Source organism: Lissotriton helveticus, chromosome 2_1, assembly GCF_964261635.1.
Source record: "Lissotriton helveticus chromosome 2_1, aLisHel1.1, whole genome shotgun sequence".
Classification (NCBI taxonomy): domain Eukaryota; kingdom Metazoa; phylum Chordata; class Amphibia; order Caudata; family Salamandridae; genus Lissotriton; species Lissotriton helveticus.
The window spans coordinates 22,837,369-22,859,230 of record NC_136059.1 but is presented as its reverse complement, the minus strand read 5'-3'; the positions used below and the strand labels follow the sequence as shown (position 1 = coordinate 22,859,230).

The window sequence follows — 21,862 nt, the reverse complement described above, 5'->3', positions numbered from 1 at the left end:
ATTAGACATATCTCGTGTAAATCCCTAGAAAAATGAGTTTTTTACGCCTGCGCTAAGTGAGATGTCATATGCTAATGTCCTCATTATGCAGTCCAACACAACTCAAATTAAATTATAATGCTAGGAGGTCACAGTATGAGCATTAAGCTTCATGAATAGTAAAAAACGAATTTTGTAGCACTTATTTTTAATTATTATTTTTCATAATTTAATAATTATTTTTAATAAACCCAATCATGTTGGCTAATTTCACATATAAAAGCAAGCTGCATCCCTTATTTCAGAATTAAACAGAAAGGGGTGAAACACCCAGGACACACAATACGGCGCGCTTTAGCCATGCATTTCATAAATAGCGCCAACACTATTCACTTACAGAAATTGCACTAATGGGAAAACCACATAGACATTTAAACACAAATTTAACCCACAAATCAATACTCAGGACAGAAACCAAGGACAGCCCACAGACTGTACTTAAACCAAACCATTTGTAAATACTAGTTGTAAGTCCTATTTACAAGAAACGCTTCTCAATAGTGTTTCAAAAGACTGAAAAAACAGCCCAACAGACTGATGTATGTCCAAGAAGCGAAAATACACTCAATTCACTAGCTTTGGCTAGCAGAACACCAAAAAATCGCTCTGCATATCTTCCTTCATAACATTGCGCAGAACAAAGGATCCTTCTATGTATTATGTCATATTTTAATTCCCTGGGGATTACAGAATCACCAAGGAAGAAATATGTTTGTATACTTAAACCTATTTAAGTATTCCTTCTAGGAGAGCCGGCTAATTAATTTCACATCACACTATGGTACCTCCCAAATAAAGCCACACATTCTTATGTGAGCTTTTAAACAGGCATGCCAAAAATATTGCACAATATACAATATTATAATCAATGTAGTGCTTAATGTACTTTTCGTACGTGCACCGTTCAACTAAACCAAATAGAGAAAATTCTCCTCATTACCTGTTCTACACAAATTGCAATTCGCATATACAAACCTATACAAATCCAAAGTTGGCCAACACAAATTCCAAAGTTCCAAAGTTACAGTCCTAAATTTGCTAAAACCAGGCATCTTATAGCTCACTAATCTAGCTTCAAACTTCAAGGGGTTATCAAAAAACGATATACTCGCAAATATACGAGACCCTCGGCTTTGGTAATTGCAATAACCAAATCAAAACCAAGAAACCAAACAAAGTCGTGGGAGCGACCCACTTGTACTTCTTATTTTTACTAATCAAAAGGTTATCCAAATTCTAATTGTCAAGTTCTACATGACCTAACGGTCTTTTTTAGAATACTCACGCCAAAAAGGTTCTCAGTCAGGAGTGACATCATGTGGAGGATCAAAATCAGGAAGATCAGAAATATACCGGGCTGCGAAGACAGAGAATCTCCAGAATCCTTGTGCACAAAGTAGCAGAGTCCCATCCTCTCCTCCTCAGTAGATTTCAGTCTCCTGACAAGATCACTCCTTCAGAAAGTCACTTCTCTGATGAAGCCCACGTTGGCCGCGCCATTTGAAGAACTGAAATCTTCATTCTCAGGGAATACTTACTAATAAAAAAGAACTTGGCACAGAAGCTGAAAATATGAAAAGACATCTTTATTAAATTTAATAAGTGAGGCCACGTCACACAGAAGCCGTAGCAACTGAATGAGGTAGTCTGAGGAATACAGAAAACAGAGGACTTTTATATGCTTAGGGTTACAACTTCAGCATACAAGTAAGGGGCAGTCCTAGCTTTTGCAAGCATGCAAAAAATGCCTAACATGGACATGCAAGGTCTGCCAAACGACAAACCCATTTTACAGTTGTCCGGCCCATAATCAATCATTGAACAAACCCAACATTCTTCTTTAGACAAGCCGGACAAACCCATAATAAAGGGACCACAACCCATATCATAAACAGACCATAAAAGAAGGAACAGAAAACAGATAAGGGGTGTGTGTGTGCATACCAAACTCTACAATGTCCTGTGCTTTGATCCTCAATCTTGATCAGCTAAAGGGCAGGAACTGGTTTAACAAGGTCAGCTTCAGGCAACAGGGTCAGTTCACTCAGGTCAAACAGGAGTCAGCATGAACTCAAGCTAAGGTCTACATGTCCTTAAAAGACTAGTTTCAGCCACAATCATGGCCTATGTGAGGGCAACCACAAAATGGCTGCCATACACAAAATGAAACCCATGGGTTCAGAATTCACAGAACCTCACTTGCTCACTTGGGGAGGATGGAGTGCTTTGGGAAGCCTAGAAGTAGTCAGAAGTGCTAGAACCACATAGTGATGAAGACTCTCTTTTCCGGGCTCCATTGTGAACATGAGCATACCGGACCGTTGCTGCGTTTCTGGGCAACACGCTGTTGCATCTCTCAAACTCCTGTGGATCTGTCATTTTTAGGTCAGGCAGAGGAGCCAATGACATCTGAAATATTGCAACGCTCCAAGAAATATAACATTTGGATTGGTGGGTGCTGACCAAACTCTGCCATGCTGTGATTTGCGAAGTGTTTGCCAAACTCCATGCTCCAAAGGGAGCATGAAGTTGTAAAACTCCGCAAACTCCACCGGCGGAGTGAAATTTACTGCCCACCACTAGTTGAATATAGCGAACAAGAAGTTTATATGTCCATGTGTGCCTTTGGCGCTGGCTGCATCTTCCTGCCTTTGGCTCTCGCTGCATCTTACTGCCTTTGGCGCTGGCTGCACCTTCCTGCCTTTGGCGCTGGTTGCACCTTCCTGCCTTTGACGCTGGCTGCATCTTACTGCCTTTGGCGCTGGCTGCATCTTTGTGCCCCCGGCGCTGGCTGCACCTTCGTGCCCCCTGCACTGGCTGCAGCTTCATGTCTCCGGCGCTGGCTGCAGCTTCGTGCCTCCGGCGCTGGCTGCAGCTTCGTGCCTCCGGCGCTGGCTGCAGCTTCATGCCTCCGGCGCTGGCTGCAGCTTCGTACCTCCGGCGCTGGCTGCAGCTTCGTGCCTCCGGCGCTGGCTGCAGCTTCGTGCCTCCGGCGCTGGCTGCAGCTTCGTGCCTCCGACGCTGGCTGCAGCTTCGTGCCTCCGGCTGCAGCTTTGTGCCGCTGGCTGAAGCTTTGTGCCGGTTAGCTGCTGCTTTGTGCCGCTGGCTGCTGCTTTGTGGCGCTGGCTGCTGCTTTGTGGCGCTGGCTGCTGCTTTGTGCCGCTGGCTGCAGCTTTGTGCCGCTGGCTGCTGCTTTGTGCCGCTGGCTGCTGCTTTGTGCCGCTGGCTGCAGCTTTGTGCCACTGGCTGCAGCTTTGTGGCGCTGGCTGGAGCTTTGTGGCGCTGGCTGGAGCTTTGTGGCGCTGGCTGCAGCTTTGTGGCGCTGGCTGCAGCTTTGTGGCGATTTTGTATGTCCTACCTCTATGACTTGGCAATGACCACATTTCAATGGTTTTGGCTGTGTTTCTCTGTCCTGGTCATTGGCTGTATTCTTCTTACCTGAACATGGTTTGCATTCTCATGTTGCTCTGACTGTCTGTCTCATGTCGCTCAGACTGTCTGTCTCATGTCGCTCAGACTGTCTGTCTCATGTCGCTCAGACTGTCTGTCTCATGTCGCTCAGACTGTCTGTCTCATGTCGCTCTGACTGTGTCTCATGTCACTCTGACTGTGTCTCATGTCGCTCTGACTGTCTGTCTCATGTCCTCTGTCTGTCTGACTCATGTCCTCTAACTGTCTCATATCCTCATGGTTTGTTTACAGAAGTTCTTCTCCCTTTCTAGCTTTCATGACCATGGTGATGACCCTTCTAAACACCTTCTGGGGTGTGGCCTTCTTCCACGGTTGTGAACACCGGCGCTGGTGGGAACTTCTTGTCGTCATCATCATGCACTTAATCATCTCTGGTTTGGTGAGTAACTCAGTTCACTAATCTAAACATATCTACATCATGCAATATTCAGAGCCATCCTGCCCTTCCCCCTTCAGCCCTTGCACCAGTGACCTGCCAGCTTCTGCACTCCAGAACCACAACCACTTCAAGACTATGTCCTTGACAACCATCACATCACATCACAGCGGTACACCTGTGACATCCATGTTAAATGCAGGCATCGAAGGCCACCCTTTCATTGTGAACATATGTAAATTATAGTTTACCTGAAAGTCCAGATGCACAGGTAGGCATGGAATGGGAGCCCCCTTTGCTTCCTTGTGTATCCTGATGTGAAAGGGGCAGCACGTGGAGTGGACAGACGACAGAGGTGTGGGATCAGGCAGGTGAGCAGGTAGGAAAAGAAGATTGAGCATGTGAGAAACGTGGGTATGAGACTGAGACAACAAGGCCTGGAGAGCAGTAGAGTGGGCAGGACAAGGGACCTGGCAGGGAAGTGTGTGGGAAGATTGTGGACCCCAGGTGAAAGAGTTGAACCCGTAAATCTATCCACAGACATCTGGTCAACAGTCCACTCCCACCACAATCCACAACCTCCCCACCTACAACATTTGCACAACCCCTACTTTAACATTCAAACTAAAGAGCCAATCACCCCAAAGTTTTAGTTGCACAGTTGCTCTCCCTGCTACCATTGAACACTCTCTCTCCATCGGTCTTGTCTCTTCACCTGAACACACCCTGACTCTCCATACTCAACTACCTCACCTCTCTGATCTGTACGTCTCTACATTTAGACTTCTCACCACCATGTATCAATTCGCCCCTCCTTAACTCATTTCTAAACCCATTTCTTCACTTTTTCACTAGTCTCTCCTCAAGGATTGCCTTTCTTCATCCTGTGTTCACCAACATTTGCACCCATTTTTATCCACTTATACTCAATCGCCAGACATCGCACCCCTCCATTGTCAGGTCAATTGTCACTTCATCAGACTTCTGCGTAATTGAGAACACCACTCGGCCCTCGGCCTGCCTACTTTTGGATTATCAATAATGTACAGATGGATTTGTGGCCAGTCCCCCAACTCTATCCGCAGCCGTCCCATGACTGCATTCGCAAGTCACTTGTTACGTCCTCCTACTCTACTGCCCACAAGGCTCATGCCCTGGTCATATCCAGCAACCTCTCCAGTCATCTGTGGCCATCCAGCCATGTCCAGCGACCTCTCCAGTCATCTGTGGCCATCCAGCCATGTCCAGCGACCTCTCCAGTCATCTGTGGCCATCCAGCCATGTCCAGCGACCTCTCCAGCCATCTCCGGCCATCCAGCTGTCTCACTGCTCCATTCTCAGGCAACTCATGACGCCATCCTTCTCTTCTGTCCACAAGTCTCATGCACTGGTAATATCCAGCGCCATCTCCAGCCATCTCAATGCTCCATTCTCAAGCTGCTCATGACACCGTCCATGTCTTTTGCAAACAAGCCTCATGCACCGGTAATATCCAGCGGCATCTCCAGCCATCTCAATGCTCCATTCTCAAGCTGCTCATGACACCGTCCATGTCTTTTGCAAACAAGCCTCATGCACCGGTAATATCCAGCGGCATATCTAGCCATCTCACTTCCCCATTGCCAACTCCGGGAGCCATTTGATAGTCTGGTGGTTGGTGTAGTACACCACTGTGTGCCCCTTGCTCAGAACTGCATGCATGTATTAGTAGGAGAGATTCTGTAAGGGGTCACTACTCTGGAGAAAGGTCTGCATGGACAGGCACGTGCATCGCTGGTCTGGTTTGTCGAAGATGCTGCTTTACTGCCTCTTTCTGAAGCTCTCAACCAGGTCCACCTCTGAATGTTGCCCACAATTTAGGCAGCACCTTACAATTCAGTGACATGATGGGAGCGACGGCTGAGTAACACTGTAGACAAGTATTGCCAATGTGTTAACCACCTCACCAGTCCATTGTTGGCCATCTCACCATCCCATTGTTGGCCATCTCACCATCCCATTGTTGGCCATCTCACCATCCCATTGTTGGCCATCTCACCATCCCATTGTTGGCCATCTCACCATTCCATTGTTGGCCATCTCACCATTCCATTGTTGGCCATCTCACCATTCCATTGTTGGCCATCTCACCATTCCATTGTTGGCCATCTCACCATTCCATTGTTGGCCATCTCACCATTCCATTGTTGGCCATCTCACTATCCCATTGTTGGCCATCTCACTATCCCATTGTTGGCCATCTCACTATCCCATTGTTGGCCATCTCACTATCCCATTGTTGGCCATCTCACCATCCCATTGTTGGCCATCTCACCTTCCCATTGTTGGCCATCTCACCTTCCCATTGTTGGCCATCTCACCATTCCATTGTTGGCCATTTCACCATTCCATTGTTGGCCATCTCACTTTTTATTGTTACTCACATCCTTACCACATCTCCAGCGCAGTTCTGATCCATCTGGGCTGCAGCTTCAGGAAGCTGCTGCTCCTTTGTAGAAACAGCAGTGTTATAATAACCGAACAGCACGGTGCAGTTATGCAAATGTAGGGCACAATAACTGCCAAATGTATGTGGCAACTCATTAAAATTCACACAACACCATCTTTTTCCATGTGATAGTCATAATCTCTGCATCTATAGCTATTGTAGACAAAAACCTGAATACCACACTCTGTCGAATATGTTACAGCAGCACTACAGCTGAACTGGTAATGGCAGTACCCCAAATCAGACCTCACAACTCTTACACAAACACAATACTACACAACTCTGGGCCTGACTTACAATGGTAAACTTACACTTTTGGGTAAGTTTACGCTTTCTGTAGTCCCTTTACTACGGTTTTGGTATTCACAAACTGTGCATTTATTTTACTACTATTACTTTTACAAGTGTATTTTTACTACTAGTAATAACACTAGTTGTAAAATTACAATTGTCTGTGAATACCAAAAAGTAGTAAAGTTACTACAAGTGTACGCTTATACAAAAGTGTATATTTACTTAAGATTAATACTGTTTTGCCATTTACAGACTGAGTGCAATTTTACTACTAATAGTTTTACAAGTGTCAATTTACTACGAGTAAAATTACTGCTAGTAAAATTGCACTCGTAGTTTGTGAATATTAAAAAGTAGTAAAGCTACTACAAGTGTAAACTTATACAAAAGTGTAAGTTTAAGCCTGTGAATCAGGCCCTTTGTGCACTGAAACTCCTCGTCGTAACTGTACACTTGTGCTTTCCTGAACTTTACATACACATCACCTCGGTAGGTCTGATTTGATAGCATTTTAACCTCCTCTGTAGACGATAACATCTGGAAATTTGCTTTCTTTCAGACGTTCTTGAATCCGCTCTATGTGGCTACCCTGGTCCCTGCGTACCTCATAATGGTCGGCACAGGAACCTGGACATACTTTATTTCAGGAGGTTCAAGTAAAAACCTTCAGCGCTTCTTCCTGTGTGAGTATACTACTTCCTGTCTGAATATACCACTTCTTCCTGTGAGTTTCCTTCTTCTTCATGTGCGTATAATGCTGCTTCCTGTGAGTATAATGCTACTTCCTGTGTGAGTATAATGCTACTTCCTGTGTGAGTATAATGCTTCTTCCTTTGTGAGTATCCTGCTTCTTCATGTGAGTATAATGCTGCTTCCTGTGTGAGAATGCTGCTTCTTCCTGTGTGCGTATACTGCTTCTTCCTGTGTGCGAATGCTGCTTCTTCCTGTGTGCATATAATGCCTCTTCCTGTGTGCATATACTGCTTCTTCCTGTGTGCATATACTGCTTCTTCCTGTGTGAGAATGCTGCTTCTTCCTTTGTGCGTATACTGCTTCTTCCTGTGTGCGAATGCTGCTTCTTCCTGTGTGCATATACTGCTTCTTCCTGTGTGCATATACTGCCTCTTCCTGTGTGCGAATGCTGCTTCTTCCTGTGTGCATATAATGCCTCTTCCTGTGTGCATATACTGCTTCTTCCTGTGTGCGAATGCTGCTTCTTCCTGTGTGCATATACTGCTTCTTCCTGTGTGCATATACTGCTTCTTCCTGTGTGCGAATGCTGCTTCTTCCTGTGTGCATATACTGCTTCTTCCTGTGTGCATATACTGCTTCTTCCTGTGTGCATATACTGCTTCTTCCTGTGTGCGAATGCTGCTTCTTCCTGTGTGCATATAATGCCTCTTCCTGTGTGCATATACTGCTTCTTCCTGTGTGCGAATGCTGCTTCTTCCTGTGTGCATATACTGCTTCTTCCTGTGTGCATATACTGCTTCTTCCTGTGTGCATATACTGCTTCTTCCTGTGTGAGAATGCTGCTTCTTCCTTTGTGCGTATACTGCTTCTTCCTGTGTGCGAATGCTGCTTCTTCCTGTGTGCATATACTGCTTCTTCCTGTGTGCATATACTGCCTCTTCCTGTGTGCGAATGCTGCTTCTTCCTGTGTGCATATAATGCCTCTTACTGTGTGCATATACTGCTTCTTCCTGTGTGCGAATGCTGCTTCTTCCTGTGTGCATATACTGCTTCTTCCTGTGTGCATATACTGCTTCTTCCTGTGTGCGAATGCTGCTTCTTCCTGTGTGCATATACTGCTTCTTCCTGTGTGCATATACTGCTTCTTCCTGTGTGCGAATGCTGCTTCTTCCTGTGTGCATATACTGCTTCTTCCTGTGTGCATATACTGCTTCTTCCTGTGTGCATATACTGCTTCTTCCTGTGTGCGAATGCTGCTTCTTCCTGTGTGCATATAATGCCTCTTCCTGTGTGCATATACTGCTTCTTCCTGTGTGCGAATGCTGCTTCTTCCTGTGTGCATATACTGCTTCTTCCTGTGTGCATATACTGCTTCTTCCTGTGTGCGAATGCTGCTTCTTCCTGTGTGCATATACTGCTTCTTCCTGTGTGCATATACTGCTTCTTCCTGTGTGCGAATGCTGCTTCTTCCTGTGTGCATATACTGCTTCTTCCTGTGTGCATATACTGCTTCTTCCTGTGTGCATATACTGCTTCTTCCTGTGTGCATATACTGCTTCTTCCTGTGTGCATATACTGCTTCTTCCTGTGTGCGAATGCTGCTTCTTCCTGTGTGCATATACTGCTTCTTCCTGTGTGCATATACTGCTTCTTCCTGTGTGCGAATGCTGCTTCTTCCTGTGTGCATATAATGCCTCTTCCTGTGTGCATATACTGCTTCTTCCTGTGTGCGAATGCTGCTTCTTCCTGTGTGCATATACTGCTTCTTCCTGTGTGCATATACTGCTTCTTCCTGTGTGCATACACTGCTTCTTCCTGTGTGCGAATGCTGCTTCTTCCTGTGTGCATATACTGCTTCTTCCTGTGTGCATATACTGCTTCTTCCTGTGTGCGAATGCTGCTTCTTCCTGTGTGCATATAATGCCTCTTCCTGTGTGCATATACTGCTTCTTCCTGGGTGCGAATGCTGCTTCTTCCTGTGTGCATATACTGCTTCTTCCTGTGTGCATATACTGCTTCTTCCTGTGTGCATATACTGCTTCTTCCTGTGTGAGAATGCTGCTTCTTCCTTTGTGCGTATACTGCTTCTTCCTGTGTGCGAATGCTGCTTCTTCCTGTGTGCATATACTGCTTCTTCCTGTGTGCATATACTGCCTCTTCCTGTGTGCGAATGCTGCTTCTTCCTGTGTGCATATAATGCCTCTTCCTGTGTGCATATACTGCTTCTTCCTGTGTGCATATACTGCTTCTTCCTGTGTGAGAATGCTGCTTCTTCCTTTGTGCGTATACTGCTTCTTCCTGTGTGCGAATGCTGCTTCTTCCTGTGTGCATATACTGCTTCTTCCTGTGTGCATATACTGCCTCTTCCTGTGTGCGAATGCTGCTTCTTCCTGTGTGCATATAATGCCTCTTCCTGTGTGCATATACTGCTTCTTCCTGTGTGCGAATGCTGCTTCTTCCTGTGTGCATATACTGCTTCTTCCTGTGTGCATATACTGCTTCTTCCTGTGTGCGAATGCTGCTTCTTCCTGTGTGCATATACTGCTTCTTCCTGTGTGCATATACTGCTTCTTCCTGTGTGCATATACTGCTTCTTCCTGTGTGCGAATGCTGCTTCTTCCTGTGTGCATATAATGCCTCTTCCTGTGTGCATATACTGCTTCTTCCTGTGTGCGAATGCTGCTTCTTCCTGTGTGCATATACTGCTTCTTCCTGTGTGCATATACTGCTTCTTCCTGTGTGCATATACTGCTTCTTCCTGTGTGAGAATGCTGCTTCTTCCTTTGTGCGTATACTGCTTCTTCCTGTGTGCGAATGCTGCTTCTTCCTGTGTGCATATACTGCTTCTTCCTGTGTGCATATACTGCCTCTTCCTGTGTGCGAATGCTGCTTCTTCCTGTGTGCATATAATGCCTCTTACTGTGTGCATATACTGCTTCTTCCTGTGTGCGAATGCTGCTTCTTCCTGTGTGCATATACTGCTTCTTCCTGTGTGCATATACTGCTTCTTCCTGTGTGCGAATGCTGCTTCTTCCTGTGTGCATATACTGCTTCTTCCTGTGTGCATATACTGCTTCTTCCTGTGTGCGAATGCTGCTTCTTCCTGTGTGCATATACTGCTTCTTCCTGTGTGCATATACTGCTTCTTCCTGTGTGCATATACTGCTTCTTCCTGTGTGCGAATGCTGCTTCTTCCTGTGTGCATATAATGCCTCTTCCTGTGTGCATATACTGCTTCTTCCTGTGTGCGAATGCTGCTTCTTCCTGTGTGCATATACTGCTTCTTCCTGTGTGCATATACTGCTTCTTCCTGTGTGCGAATGCTGCTTCTTCCTGTGTGCATATACTGCTTCTTCCTGTGTGCATATACTGCTTCTTCCTGTGTGCGAATGCTGCTTCTTCCTGTGTGCATATACTGCTTCTTCCTGTGTGCATATACTGCTTCTTCCTGTGTGCATATACTGCTTCTTCCTGTGTGCATATACTGCTTCTTCCTGTGTGCATATACTGCTTCTTCCTGTGTGCGAATGCTGCTTCTTCCTGTGTGCATATACTGCTTCTTCCTGTGTGCATATACTGCTTCTTCCTGTGTGCGAATGCTGCTTCTTCCTGTGTGCATATAATGCCTCTTCCTGTGTGCATATACTGCTTCTTCCTGTGTGCGAATGCTGCTTCTTCCTGTGTGCATATACTGCTTCTTCCTGTGTGCATATACTGCTTCTTCCTGTGTGCATACACTGCTTCTTCCTGTGTGCGAATGCTGCTTCTTCCTGTGTGCATATACTGCTTCTTCCTGTGTGCATATACTGCTTCTTCCTGTGTGCGAATGCTGCTTCTTCCTGTGTGCATATAATGCCTCTTCCTGTGTGCATATACTGCTTCTTCCTGTGTGCGAATGCTGCTTCTTCCTGTGTGCATATACTGCTTCTTCCTGTGTGCATATACTGCTTCTTCCTGTGTGCATATACTGCTTCTTCCTGTGTGAGAATGCTGCTTCTTCCTTTGTGCGTATACTGCTTCTTCCTGTGTGCGAATGCTGCTTCTTCCTGTGTGCATATACTGCTTCTTCCTGTGTGCATATACTGCCTCTTCCTGTGTGCGAATGCTGCTTCTTCCTGTGTGCATATAATGCCTCTTCCTGTGTGCATATACTGCTTCTTCCTGTGTGCGAATGCTGCTTCTTCCTGTGTGCATATACTGCTTCTTCCTGTGTGCATATACTGCTTCTTCCTGTGTGCGAATGCTGCTTCTTCCTGTGTGCATATACTGCTTCTTCCTGTGTGCATATACTGCTTCTTCCTGTGTGCATATACTGCTTCTTCCTGTGTGCATATACTGCTTCTTCCTGTGTGCATATAATGCCTCTTCCTGTGTGCATATACTGCTTCTTCCTGTGTGCGAATGCTGCTTCTTCCTGTGTGCATATACTGCTTCTTCCTGTGTGCATATACTGCTTCTTCCTGTGTGCATATACTGCTTCTTCCTGTGTGTGAATGCTGCTTCTTCCTGTGTGCATATACTGCTTCTTCCTGTGTGCATATACTGCTTCTTCCTGTGTGCGAATGCTGCTTCTTCCTGTGTGCATATACTGCTTCTTCCTGTGTGCATATACTGCTTATACTGCTTCTTCCTGTGTGCATATACTGCTTCTTCCTGTGTGCGAATGCTGCTTCTTCCTGTGTGCATATAATGCCTCTTCCTGTGTGCATATACTGCTTCTTCCTGTGTGCGAATGCTGCTTCTTCCTGTGTGCATATACTGCTTCTTCCTGTGTGCATATACTGCTTCTTCCTGTGTGCGAATGCTGCTTCTTCCTGTGTGCATATACTGCTTCTTCCTGTGTGCATATACTGCTCCCTGTGTGCATATACTGCTTCTTCCTGTGTGCGAATGCTGCTTCTTCCTGTGTGCATATACTGCTTCTTCCTGTGTGCATATAATGCTTCTTCCTGTGTGCGAATGCTGCTTCTTCCTGTGTGCATATAATGCCTCTTCCTGTGTGCATATACTGCTTCTTCCTGTGTGCGAATGCTGCTTCTTCCTGTGTGCATATACTGCTTCTTCCTGTGTGCATATACTGCTTCTTCCTGTGTGCATATACTGCTTCTTCCTGTGTGCGAATGCTGCTTCTTCCTGTGTGCATATACTGCCTCTTCCTGTGTGCGAATGCTGCTTCTTCCTGTGTGCATATAATGCCTCTTCCTGTGTGCATATACTGCTTCTTCCTGTGTGCGAATGCTGCTTCTTCCTGTGTGCATATACTGCTTCTTCCTGTGTGCATATACTGCTTCTTCCTGTGTGCATATACTGCCTCTTCCTGTGTGCGAATGCTGCTTCTTCCTGTGTGCATATAATGCCTCTTCCTGTGTGCATATACTGCTTCTTCCTGTGTGCGAATGCTGCTTCTTCCTGTGTGCATATACTGCTTCTTCCTGTGTGCATATACTGCTTCTTCCTGTGTGCATATGCTGCTTCTTCCTGTGTGCATATACTGCTTCTTCCTGTGTGCATATACTGCTTCTTCCTGTGTGCGAATGCTGCTTCTTCCTGTGTGCATATACTGCTTCTTCCTGTGTGCATATACTGCTTCCTCCTGTGTGCGAATGCTGCTTCTTCCTGTGTGCATATACTGCTTCTTCCTGTGTGCATATACTGCCTCTTCCTGTGTGCGAATGCTGCTTCTTCCTGTGTGCATATAATGCCTCTTCCTGTGTGCATATACTGCTTCTTCCTGTGTGCATATACTGCTTCTTCCTGTGTGCATATACTGCTTCTTCCTGTGTGCGAATGCTGCTTCTTCCTGTGTGCATATACTGCTTCTTCCTGTGTGCATATACTGCTTCCTGTGTGCATATACTGCTTCCTGTGTGCATATACTGCTTCTTCCTGTGTGCGAATGCTGCTTCTTCCTGTGTGCATATACTGCTTCTTCCTGTGTGCATATACTGCTTCTTCCTGTGTGCATATACTGCTTCTTCCTGTGTGCATATACTGCTTCTTCCTGTGTGCGAATGCTGCTTCTTCCTGTGTGCATATAATGCCTCTTCCTGTGTGCATATACTGCTTCTTCCTGTGTGCGAATGCTGCTTCTTCCTGTGTGCATATACTGCTTCTTCCTGTGTGCATATACTGCTTCTTCCTGTGTGCATATACTGCTTCTTCCTGTGTGCGAATGCTGCTTCTTCCTGTGTGCATATACTGCTTCTTCCTGTGTGCATATACTGCTTCTTCCTGTGTGCGAATGCTGCTTCTTCCTGTGTGCATATAATGCCTCTTCCTGTGTGCATATACTGCTTCTTCCTGTGTGCGAATGCTGCTTCTTCCTGTGTGCATATACTGCTTCTTCCTGTGTGCATATACTGCTTCTTCCTGTGTGCATATACTGCTTCTTCCTGTGTGCGAATGTTGCTTCTTCCTGTGTGCATATACTGCTTCTTCCTGTGTGCATATACTGCCTCTTCCTGTGTGCGAATGCTGCTTCTTCCTGTGTGCATATAATGCCTCTTCCTGTGTGCATATACTGCTTCTTCCTGTGTGCGAATGCTGCTTCTTCCTGTGTGCATATACTGCTTCTTCCTGTGTGCATATACTGCTTCTTCCTGTGTGCATATACTGCTTCTTCCTGTGTGCATATGCTGCTTCTTCCTGTGTGCATATACTGCTTCTTCCTGTGTGCATATACTGCTTCCTGTGTGCATATACTGCTTCTTCCTGTGTGCATATACTGCTTCTTCCTGTGAGTATAATGCTACTTCCTGTGTGAGTATAATGCTACTTCCTGTGTGAGTATAATGCTTCTTCCTGTGTGAGTATCCTTCTTCTTCATGTGAGTATAATGCTGCTTCCTGTGAGAATGCTGCTTCTTCCTTTGTGCGTATAATGCCTCTTCCTGTGTGCATATACTGCTTCTTCCTGTGTGCGAATGCTGCTTCTTCCTGTGTGCATATACTGCCTCTTCCTGTGTGCGAATGCTGCTTCTTCCTTTGTGCGTATAATGCCTCTTCCTGTGTGCATATACTGCTTCTTCCTGTGTGCGAATGCTGCTTCTTCCTGTGTGCATATACTGCTTCTTCCTGTGTGCATATACTGCCTCTTCCTGTGTGCGAATGCTGCTTCTTCCTGTGTGCATATAATGCCTCTTCCTGTGTGCATATACTGCTTCTTCCTGTGTGCGAATGCTGCTTCTTCCTGTGTGCATATAATGCCTCTTCCTGTGTGCATATACTGCTTCTTCCTGTGTGCGAATGCTGCTTCTTCCTGTGTGCATATAATGCCTCTTCCTGTGTGCATATACTGCTTCTTCCTGTGTGCGAATGCTGCTTCTTCCTGTGTGCATATACTGCTTCTTCCTGTGTGCGAATGCTGCTTCTTCCTGTGTGCATATACTGCTTCTTCCTGTGTGCGTATACTGCCTCTTCCTGTGTGTGTATGCTGCTTCTTCCTGTGTGCATATACTGCCTCTTCCTGTGTGTGTATGCTGCTTCTTCCTGTGTGCATATAATGCCTCTTCCTGTGTGTGTATGCTGCTTCTTCCTGTGTGCATATACTGCTTCTTCCTGTGTGCATATACTGCTTCTTCCTGTGTGCATATGCTGCTTCTTCCTGTGTGCATATACTGCTTCTTCCTGTGTGCATATACTGCTTCTTCCTGTGTGCATATACTGCTTCTTCCTGTGTGCATATGCTGCTTCTTCCTGTGTGCATATACTGCTTCTTCCTGTGTGCATATACTGCTTCTTCCTGTGTGCATATACTGCTTCTTCCTGTGTGCGTATACTGCCTCTTCCTGTGTGTGTATGCTGCCTCTTCCTGTGTGCGTAGACTGACTCATTGTCAGTGAAATTGCTCTCCCACCCTCGCAGCTCCACCATTAAGTGAGGTGCCCCTGCACTCTTGAGTGTTGGTGATCGAGGCCCTCCTCTACCCGCAGGTTTCCCTGCGCCTCATCCCTAGTGGTCCAGTGGACCTCTGTCTCCATTCTCTCACTCTGCTCCTTCACTCGGTTTTCTACCCTTTCTATCTTTCACCTTTCTGCTCTTTTCTGCATCTCTGTGCCTTATTTCTGCTTATTTTCCCTTTTTCTTTTCCCTTCTTTCCTCCCTTTACCTTTCCCCGCCGCTGCTGCCCCCGCGGCCCCTCCCCCCCCAGCGCGACCGGCCCAATCCAGCTCCCCTCCCCGCTCCCGCCTCCCAGCTGTCCAGCCCTCCCCGACCCCTACTTAATGGCGGCCACTGCGCGCCGCTGGTGCACCGAAGGCGCGTCAAAGGCAAGCACATCTGCGTCCGTCTGCGACCTGTCCGCGACCAGCACCAGGAGCGCTGGACCTCCGCCCCGCCCACGCTACGACCCAGCAGCACTCCACGCACTCAACCCAGGCTGCAACAACAACTGCAAGCTAGCATCACCAGCCGACACCCATGGACCCTTCAGCTGTCACCGCTGCCGGCACACCTGCAGCACCGCCAAGATCACGGATACAGCACAACCCGCCCACAAGAACACAACCGAACTGAAGACCCTGCAATGCATCCTCCTCAATGTCCGATCCCTCCACAAACACGCCACAGAAATCTGGGACCTACTTGACAGCACCACCCCGGACGTAGCATTCTTCACCGAAACCTGGACCAACACCGCCTCGGGACCGGACATCGCCATCGCCATCCCCCAAGGATACAAGATCTCCAGGAAGGACTGCCCCACCCGCCCAGGAGGAGGAATCGCCATCGTCCACAAATCCAGCCTCCGCCTGAGCACACTCCCTGACGAGTCCACAGAACTGATGGAACACCTTCACTTCAAGATACTGGCCAGCCCCACCGCCGCCCTCCGAGGAACCCTCATCTACCGACCCCCTGGACCCCGCGGACCCTTCGCCAACTCCATCACGGACATTATCTCCCCGTAGGCCATCGCATCCACCAACTACACCCTGCTGGGAGACCTCAACTTACACCTCGACAATCAACTGGACCCCAACACCACATGCCTCCTGGACAACCTCCACAACATTGGACTCCGCCAGATCGTGACCAAGCCCACGCACTTAGCAGGACACACCCTCGACCACATCTTCACTACAGGAAACTCCATCGCCTTCAGCCACACCACTGAACTCCCATGGACCGACCATCTTTGCGTCCACTTCACCTTCACAACACCCACCATCCACAGACACCAGCACCTGCTTCCACAAAGAAACTGGATCAAAATCACCGACCACCAGCTCAACTCCTCACTCAACAACTCCACCCCAACCATCGCGGAAAACGACGACCCCAACACCGCAGCCCGAACCCTGCATAGATGGATCTCGGACAGCACCAACACCATAGCCCCCCTCAAGAAAAACAACAATACCCGTGCCAAGAAAGCCAGATGGTTTACCACCGAACTTTGAGAATCCAGGCGCACATGCCGCCACCTCGAAAAGGCCTGGAGAAACACCAAATCCACAGAAGCCCACAACAACTTCAGAGCCGCCACCAACGCCCACCATCAACTCATCAGAGAAACGAGGAAAAAAGCGATTGAAGACAGAATCTCCACCCACGCACACAACAGCAAGGAACTCTTCAGCATCATCAAGGAGTTCGCCCAACCCACCAGCGAGTCTACCGACATCCCTCCCTCACAAGACCTCTGCGACAAACTCAGCACCTTTTTCAACCACAAGATCAAGAGCATTTACGACAACTTCGACGAAGACAACCAACACACTGAACCCTCACCAACCACCCCCGACACCCGGAAACCAGCGATTGATGACTGGACAGCCCTCACCACCGAAGACACACTGAAGACAATGAAGTAAATCCACTCAGGGGCCCCCACGGCCTGTCCCCACCACATCTTCAACAGAGCCGCCGACACCATCGCACCCAGGCTCCGCCACACCATCAACCGCTCCCTGGCGACTGCCTCGTTCCCCGACGACTGGAAACATGCCGAGGTGAACCCCCTCCTAAAGAAACCCTCAGCGGACCCCACCGACCTCAAAAACTACAGACCCATCTCCCTGCTCCCGTTCCCAGCGAAAGTCATCGAGAAAGCCATTAACAGCCAACTCGCCACATTCATTGAAGAACACAACATCCTCGACTCCTCCCAATCCGGCTTCAGAAAAAATCCACAGTACGGAAACCGCCCTCCTCGCCGCAACAGACGACATCCGCACCCTACTGGACAAAGGAGAAACAGTAGCCCTCATCCTCCTCGACCTATCAGCGGCGTTCGACACAGTCTCCCATCGACTGGATCTGCTCCTTCCTCTCCGGCAGGACGCAGCGGGTCAGACTCCCCCCATTCCTCTCGGACCCCACACCTACCACCTGCAGAGTCCCCCAGGGCTCCTTCCTCAGCCCGACGCTCTTCAACGTCTACATGGCTCCTCTTGCCCCCCTCGTCAGAACCTACGGACTCAACATTGTGTCATACGCAGACGACACCCAGCTCATCCTCTCCCTATCCAACGAGCCCAACACCGCCAGACGCAACTTTCGAGAAGGCATGGAAGCCGTCGCCAAATGGATAAAAAACAGCTGCTTACAACTAAACACCAACAAAACAGAAGTACTCATCATGGGCCCAAACCCCGACGCCTGGAGCGACACCTGGTGGCCCACCGCCCTCGGAAACCCGCCAACCCCCACAGACCACGCACGCAACCTGGGAATCATCCTGGACTCCGAGCTCAAAATGGACCATTGGATCAACTCTGTCTCATCTTCCTGCTTCCACACCCTCCGCCTCCTTCGTAAGACCTTCAAATGGATCCCCCTCGAACACCGAAAGACAGTCACTCACGCCCTGGTCACCAGCAGACTCGACTACGGCAATGCACTCTACGCCGGAATAAACAAAAACCTCATCCGCAAGCTACAGAACATCCAGAACGCCGCCGCAAGACTGGTCCTCAACCTGCCAAAACACTGCCACATCTCCCAGCACCTGCGCACACTCCACTGGCTCCCCATCAAGGCGAGAATCACCTTTTAAGATGCTCACCCACGCACACAAGGCCCTCCACGGCACCGGACCAGAATACCTGAACAGCCGACTCAAATTCCACGCACCCCAAAGGTCCCTACGATCAGCCCAGCTCTCCAACGCCGTGGTCCCCCGCACCAGAAAGACCAGATCGGGAGGCCGCTCCTTCTCCTTCCTCGCTGCCAAAGCATGGAACGCCCTTCCGCTCCACCTCAGACAGACAACATCGCTCCCCATCTTCGCAAGAAACCTCAAAACCTGGCTCTTCGACAGACCCCCTCCTTGATGGAATGGAACCTGCACCCCCCCCCCCACCCCTAGCGCCTTGGACCCTTACGGGTGAGTAGTCGCGCTTTAACAAACCCCTGATTGATTGATTTGTGTGCATATCCTGCTTCTTCCTGTGTGAGTATCAGGCTTCTTTCTGTGTGAGTATACTTCTCCTCCCTGTGTGAGTATACTGCTCCTCCCTGTGTGAGTATCCTGCTCCTTCCTGTGTGAGTATCCTGCTCCTTCCTGTGTGAGTATCCTGCTCCTTCCTGTGTGAGTATCCTGCTCCTTCCTGTGTGAGTATCCTGCTCCTTCCTTCCTGAGTATCCTGCTCCTTTCTGTGTGAGTATCCTGTTTCTTTCTGTGTGGGTATACCGCTTCTCCCTGAACGAGCATACCACTTCTCTCTGTGCGAATATACTGCTTCCTGTGTGAGTATCCTCCTTGTTCCTGTGAGTATCCTACTTCTTCCTATGCAAGTAGGCTCCTCCTTCCTGAGTATCCTGCCTCTTCCTGTGTGCGTATACTGCCTCTTCCTGTGTGCATATACTGCCTCTTCCTGTGTGCGTATACGGCCTCTTCCTGTGTGCATATACTGCCTCTTCCTGTGTGCGTATACTGCCTCTTCCTGTGTGCGTATACTGCCTCTTCCTGTGTGCGTATACGGCCTTTTCCTGTGTGCGTATACTGCCTTTTCCTGTGTGCGTATACTGCCTTTTCCTGTGTGCGTATACTGCCTTTTCCTGGGTGCGCATCCTGCTTCTTCCTGTGTGAGTATCCTCCAGTAGCCACTTTCCTCAGGATAGTGATGCCAGTCAACTCACAGCCTGGGCAGAGAGGGCTGAACCTGGTCTCACTCGGGATAGGAATGCTAGTCACCTCACAGCCTGGGCTAGAGGGCAGTAGCCACTCCCCTCAGGGTAGTGATGCCAGTCACCTCACAGCCTGGGCAGAGAGGGCTGAACCTGATCTCACTCGGGATAGGAATTCCAGTCACCTCACAGCCTGGGCTGAGAGGGCAGTAGCCACTCCCCTCAGGGTAGTGATCCCAATTTCTATTTTGACCACAACAGAAGCATTGTGGGCCCCCTCAGTGGGTCTGTATGCTCGCTGAGCTCACTGGAGATAGACACACAGGTCTGTCTATGAATGTAAGGACAGAGGCAGCGATTGGCACAGCTCTCAAGGCCTGGCCACGGTTAGGACATGTGTTGTAAAAGCTTGTTTTAACAGAGAATGCCCTAATTAGAGCTTGCCTAGGAGCTGAAAGCTAGCTGGTATCCTTTCCTAGCTACCATAGAATGCCCCAGTATGGCGCGGCTGTGGACAGACCCTACTGCGGTGCTCTGGCCTGAGAGGGCTGCCTGGTCCACGCTTGTATTTGGAGGAGGCGCGACGTCATGTACTTGATGACCCTACATGAACCTGTAATGTTGTATCACCCTAGGAAGCCTCTCCCTGTGCTGAATGTCTTTGCCACTCGGGCTCTTTGCCAGGACAGATGTGATGACTGTGTTTTGTCTTGCAGGTCTCAGAGGTGACGACAGCCCGATGGGTGGGACTTGACTCCGGCCGGAGACTGCCCCTGCAGTGTGTCCATCCTGCCCCGAGGCCCTCGGTGACCCTGGCTGTGGCTCTGTGACATGACTTCCTGCTGATGGGACCTCCATCCAGGTGAGATCTGCCCGAGGGGACCTGTCGCGTCAGGATTCCTGCTCCGCTGCCTCTGCAGCAAGAACCCTCCAGGGAGCCGCTTCACTAACTCACCTCAGATGCCCCCCTGCCATGGTCCGGAAGGGTATCTGCTGAGATGACCCCCTGGACATGCTGCTCCAACCTCCCTTGACTGGAAGCTTGGCCCTGAAATGCTTTCTACTTTGGGCTTTTTAACAAACTCTCCTGGCCTTTACCCAGGACACTTGGATTCTTACCTCAGCTGCCTTAACTGGAAATATTTGACTCAGTCAGGGATCACTGGTGACTGGTTTTAAGAAGACTGTTCTCCGATGGAGCACTCTGTCATCTCGACAACAGTGGACACTACACTTCAGACTTCCTGTACTGGCGCCTACTCTGCTGACCTATCTCTTCTGGAGAACTTTATCCGCTGCCCTGGCCCTGGACACTCCGAGCTCACCTGCTCTTCCGGAGCCATGGATCGACAGCCCCTTCTCTGAGAGGCTTGTGGACAGCGTGTTAGTATTGTGCGATTCTGGAGGGGCCAGGAGCTGCTAATTGAAAAAGATGTTCTGTAAAATCTTTTGTATTAATTTCTAACATGGCCAAGGCCTCTGCTTTTTAAATAATCATTCTGCAATAGTTTACACAACTCTAAAATACATTTGAAGTCATTTCTTCTTGTTTTTGCTGTTTTAAGTTTATTTTTCAAAGTGTATAAACACTTGCTTTTGCTGATTTATGCAATATTCTAACTGGCCTGAAGATTTAATAGTAGCTATATCACTAAAATACAGGCCATCTGAGAACTCCATTCACATACCTGGTATATCCAAGGGTCTACAACTATACTCTGGACACTATACGGTCTGAAGGGGAAACAACAATGAGACACATGCTACAAAAAGGAAAAATATACAATAAATTTCCGATTCCCATCACTCACCACACTGGTGACATGCTTCATCATCTGGGTCTCCTCTTTAAGTCACACTGGTGACACTAAGGACAACAACCCTAGCATAGTGATGGGGAGCCCGAGGATGTTTTCATATGGAATTCCTACCTCCGTATACTCCTAGATGAGTGTTCGAGTGTGGAAATTAAATGCAGTGCATAGGTTAAAAAGTGAAGTTAAAATTGAGTTGCGATTGACCCCAACTTTATTAATGTCTTTCGCAAATCACATTAAAAACAGTGCAGAAAGACAGTTTTACTAAATAGCTGTTTAAAAATTATACGAAATGGTCAACAGGTTTCAGCACATATAGACAATGTTTTGTCTTGTGCCTTCGTCAGGACCCACCTATAACTTACTACTGCAATAGTGCAAAAACCAAAATTAGTGTACAAGAGGAATATTTCATTCCTCCTAGAAAAAGGATTGGTAACGAGACAACTTAGTCAACTCTGATGTAGAATAAGAGATCCTTGCTGTGCAAGCACCATGTAGCCAGAGCTGTCTTGACCTTGCAAGGAAGCTACCTCACCCGCATGGCAACAGCTCATGGAAAAAGGGAGGCACCGCTCTATCCGTCGGTACCTCAAGACGGTCAATTGAGCCA

At 48.1% G+C, this 21,862-nt stretch overlaps 1 protein-coding gene across 1 annotated transcript in view; it reads left to right on the top strand.

Moving 5' to 3' along the window:
• The window catches only part of LOC144817674 (gamma-secretase subunit APH-1A-like), a 75,988-nt gene extending 55,011 nt beyond the window's left edge, over positions 1-20,977 (top strand). The window contains exons 4-6 of the mRNA XM_078674405.1: positions 3,762-3,889; positions 7,228-7,351; positions 20,149-20,977. Coding sequence (XP_078530531.1) covers positions 3,762-3,889; positions 7,228-7,351; positions 20,149-20,186 — 290 coding nt within the window. The 3' untranslated portion in view covers positions 20,187-20,977. The remainder of the gene's footprint in view (positions 1-3,761; positions 3,890-7,227; positions 7,352-20,148) is intronic.
• Positions 20,978-21,862: the final 885 nt, after the last annotated feature.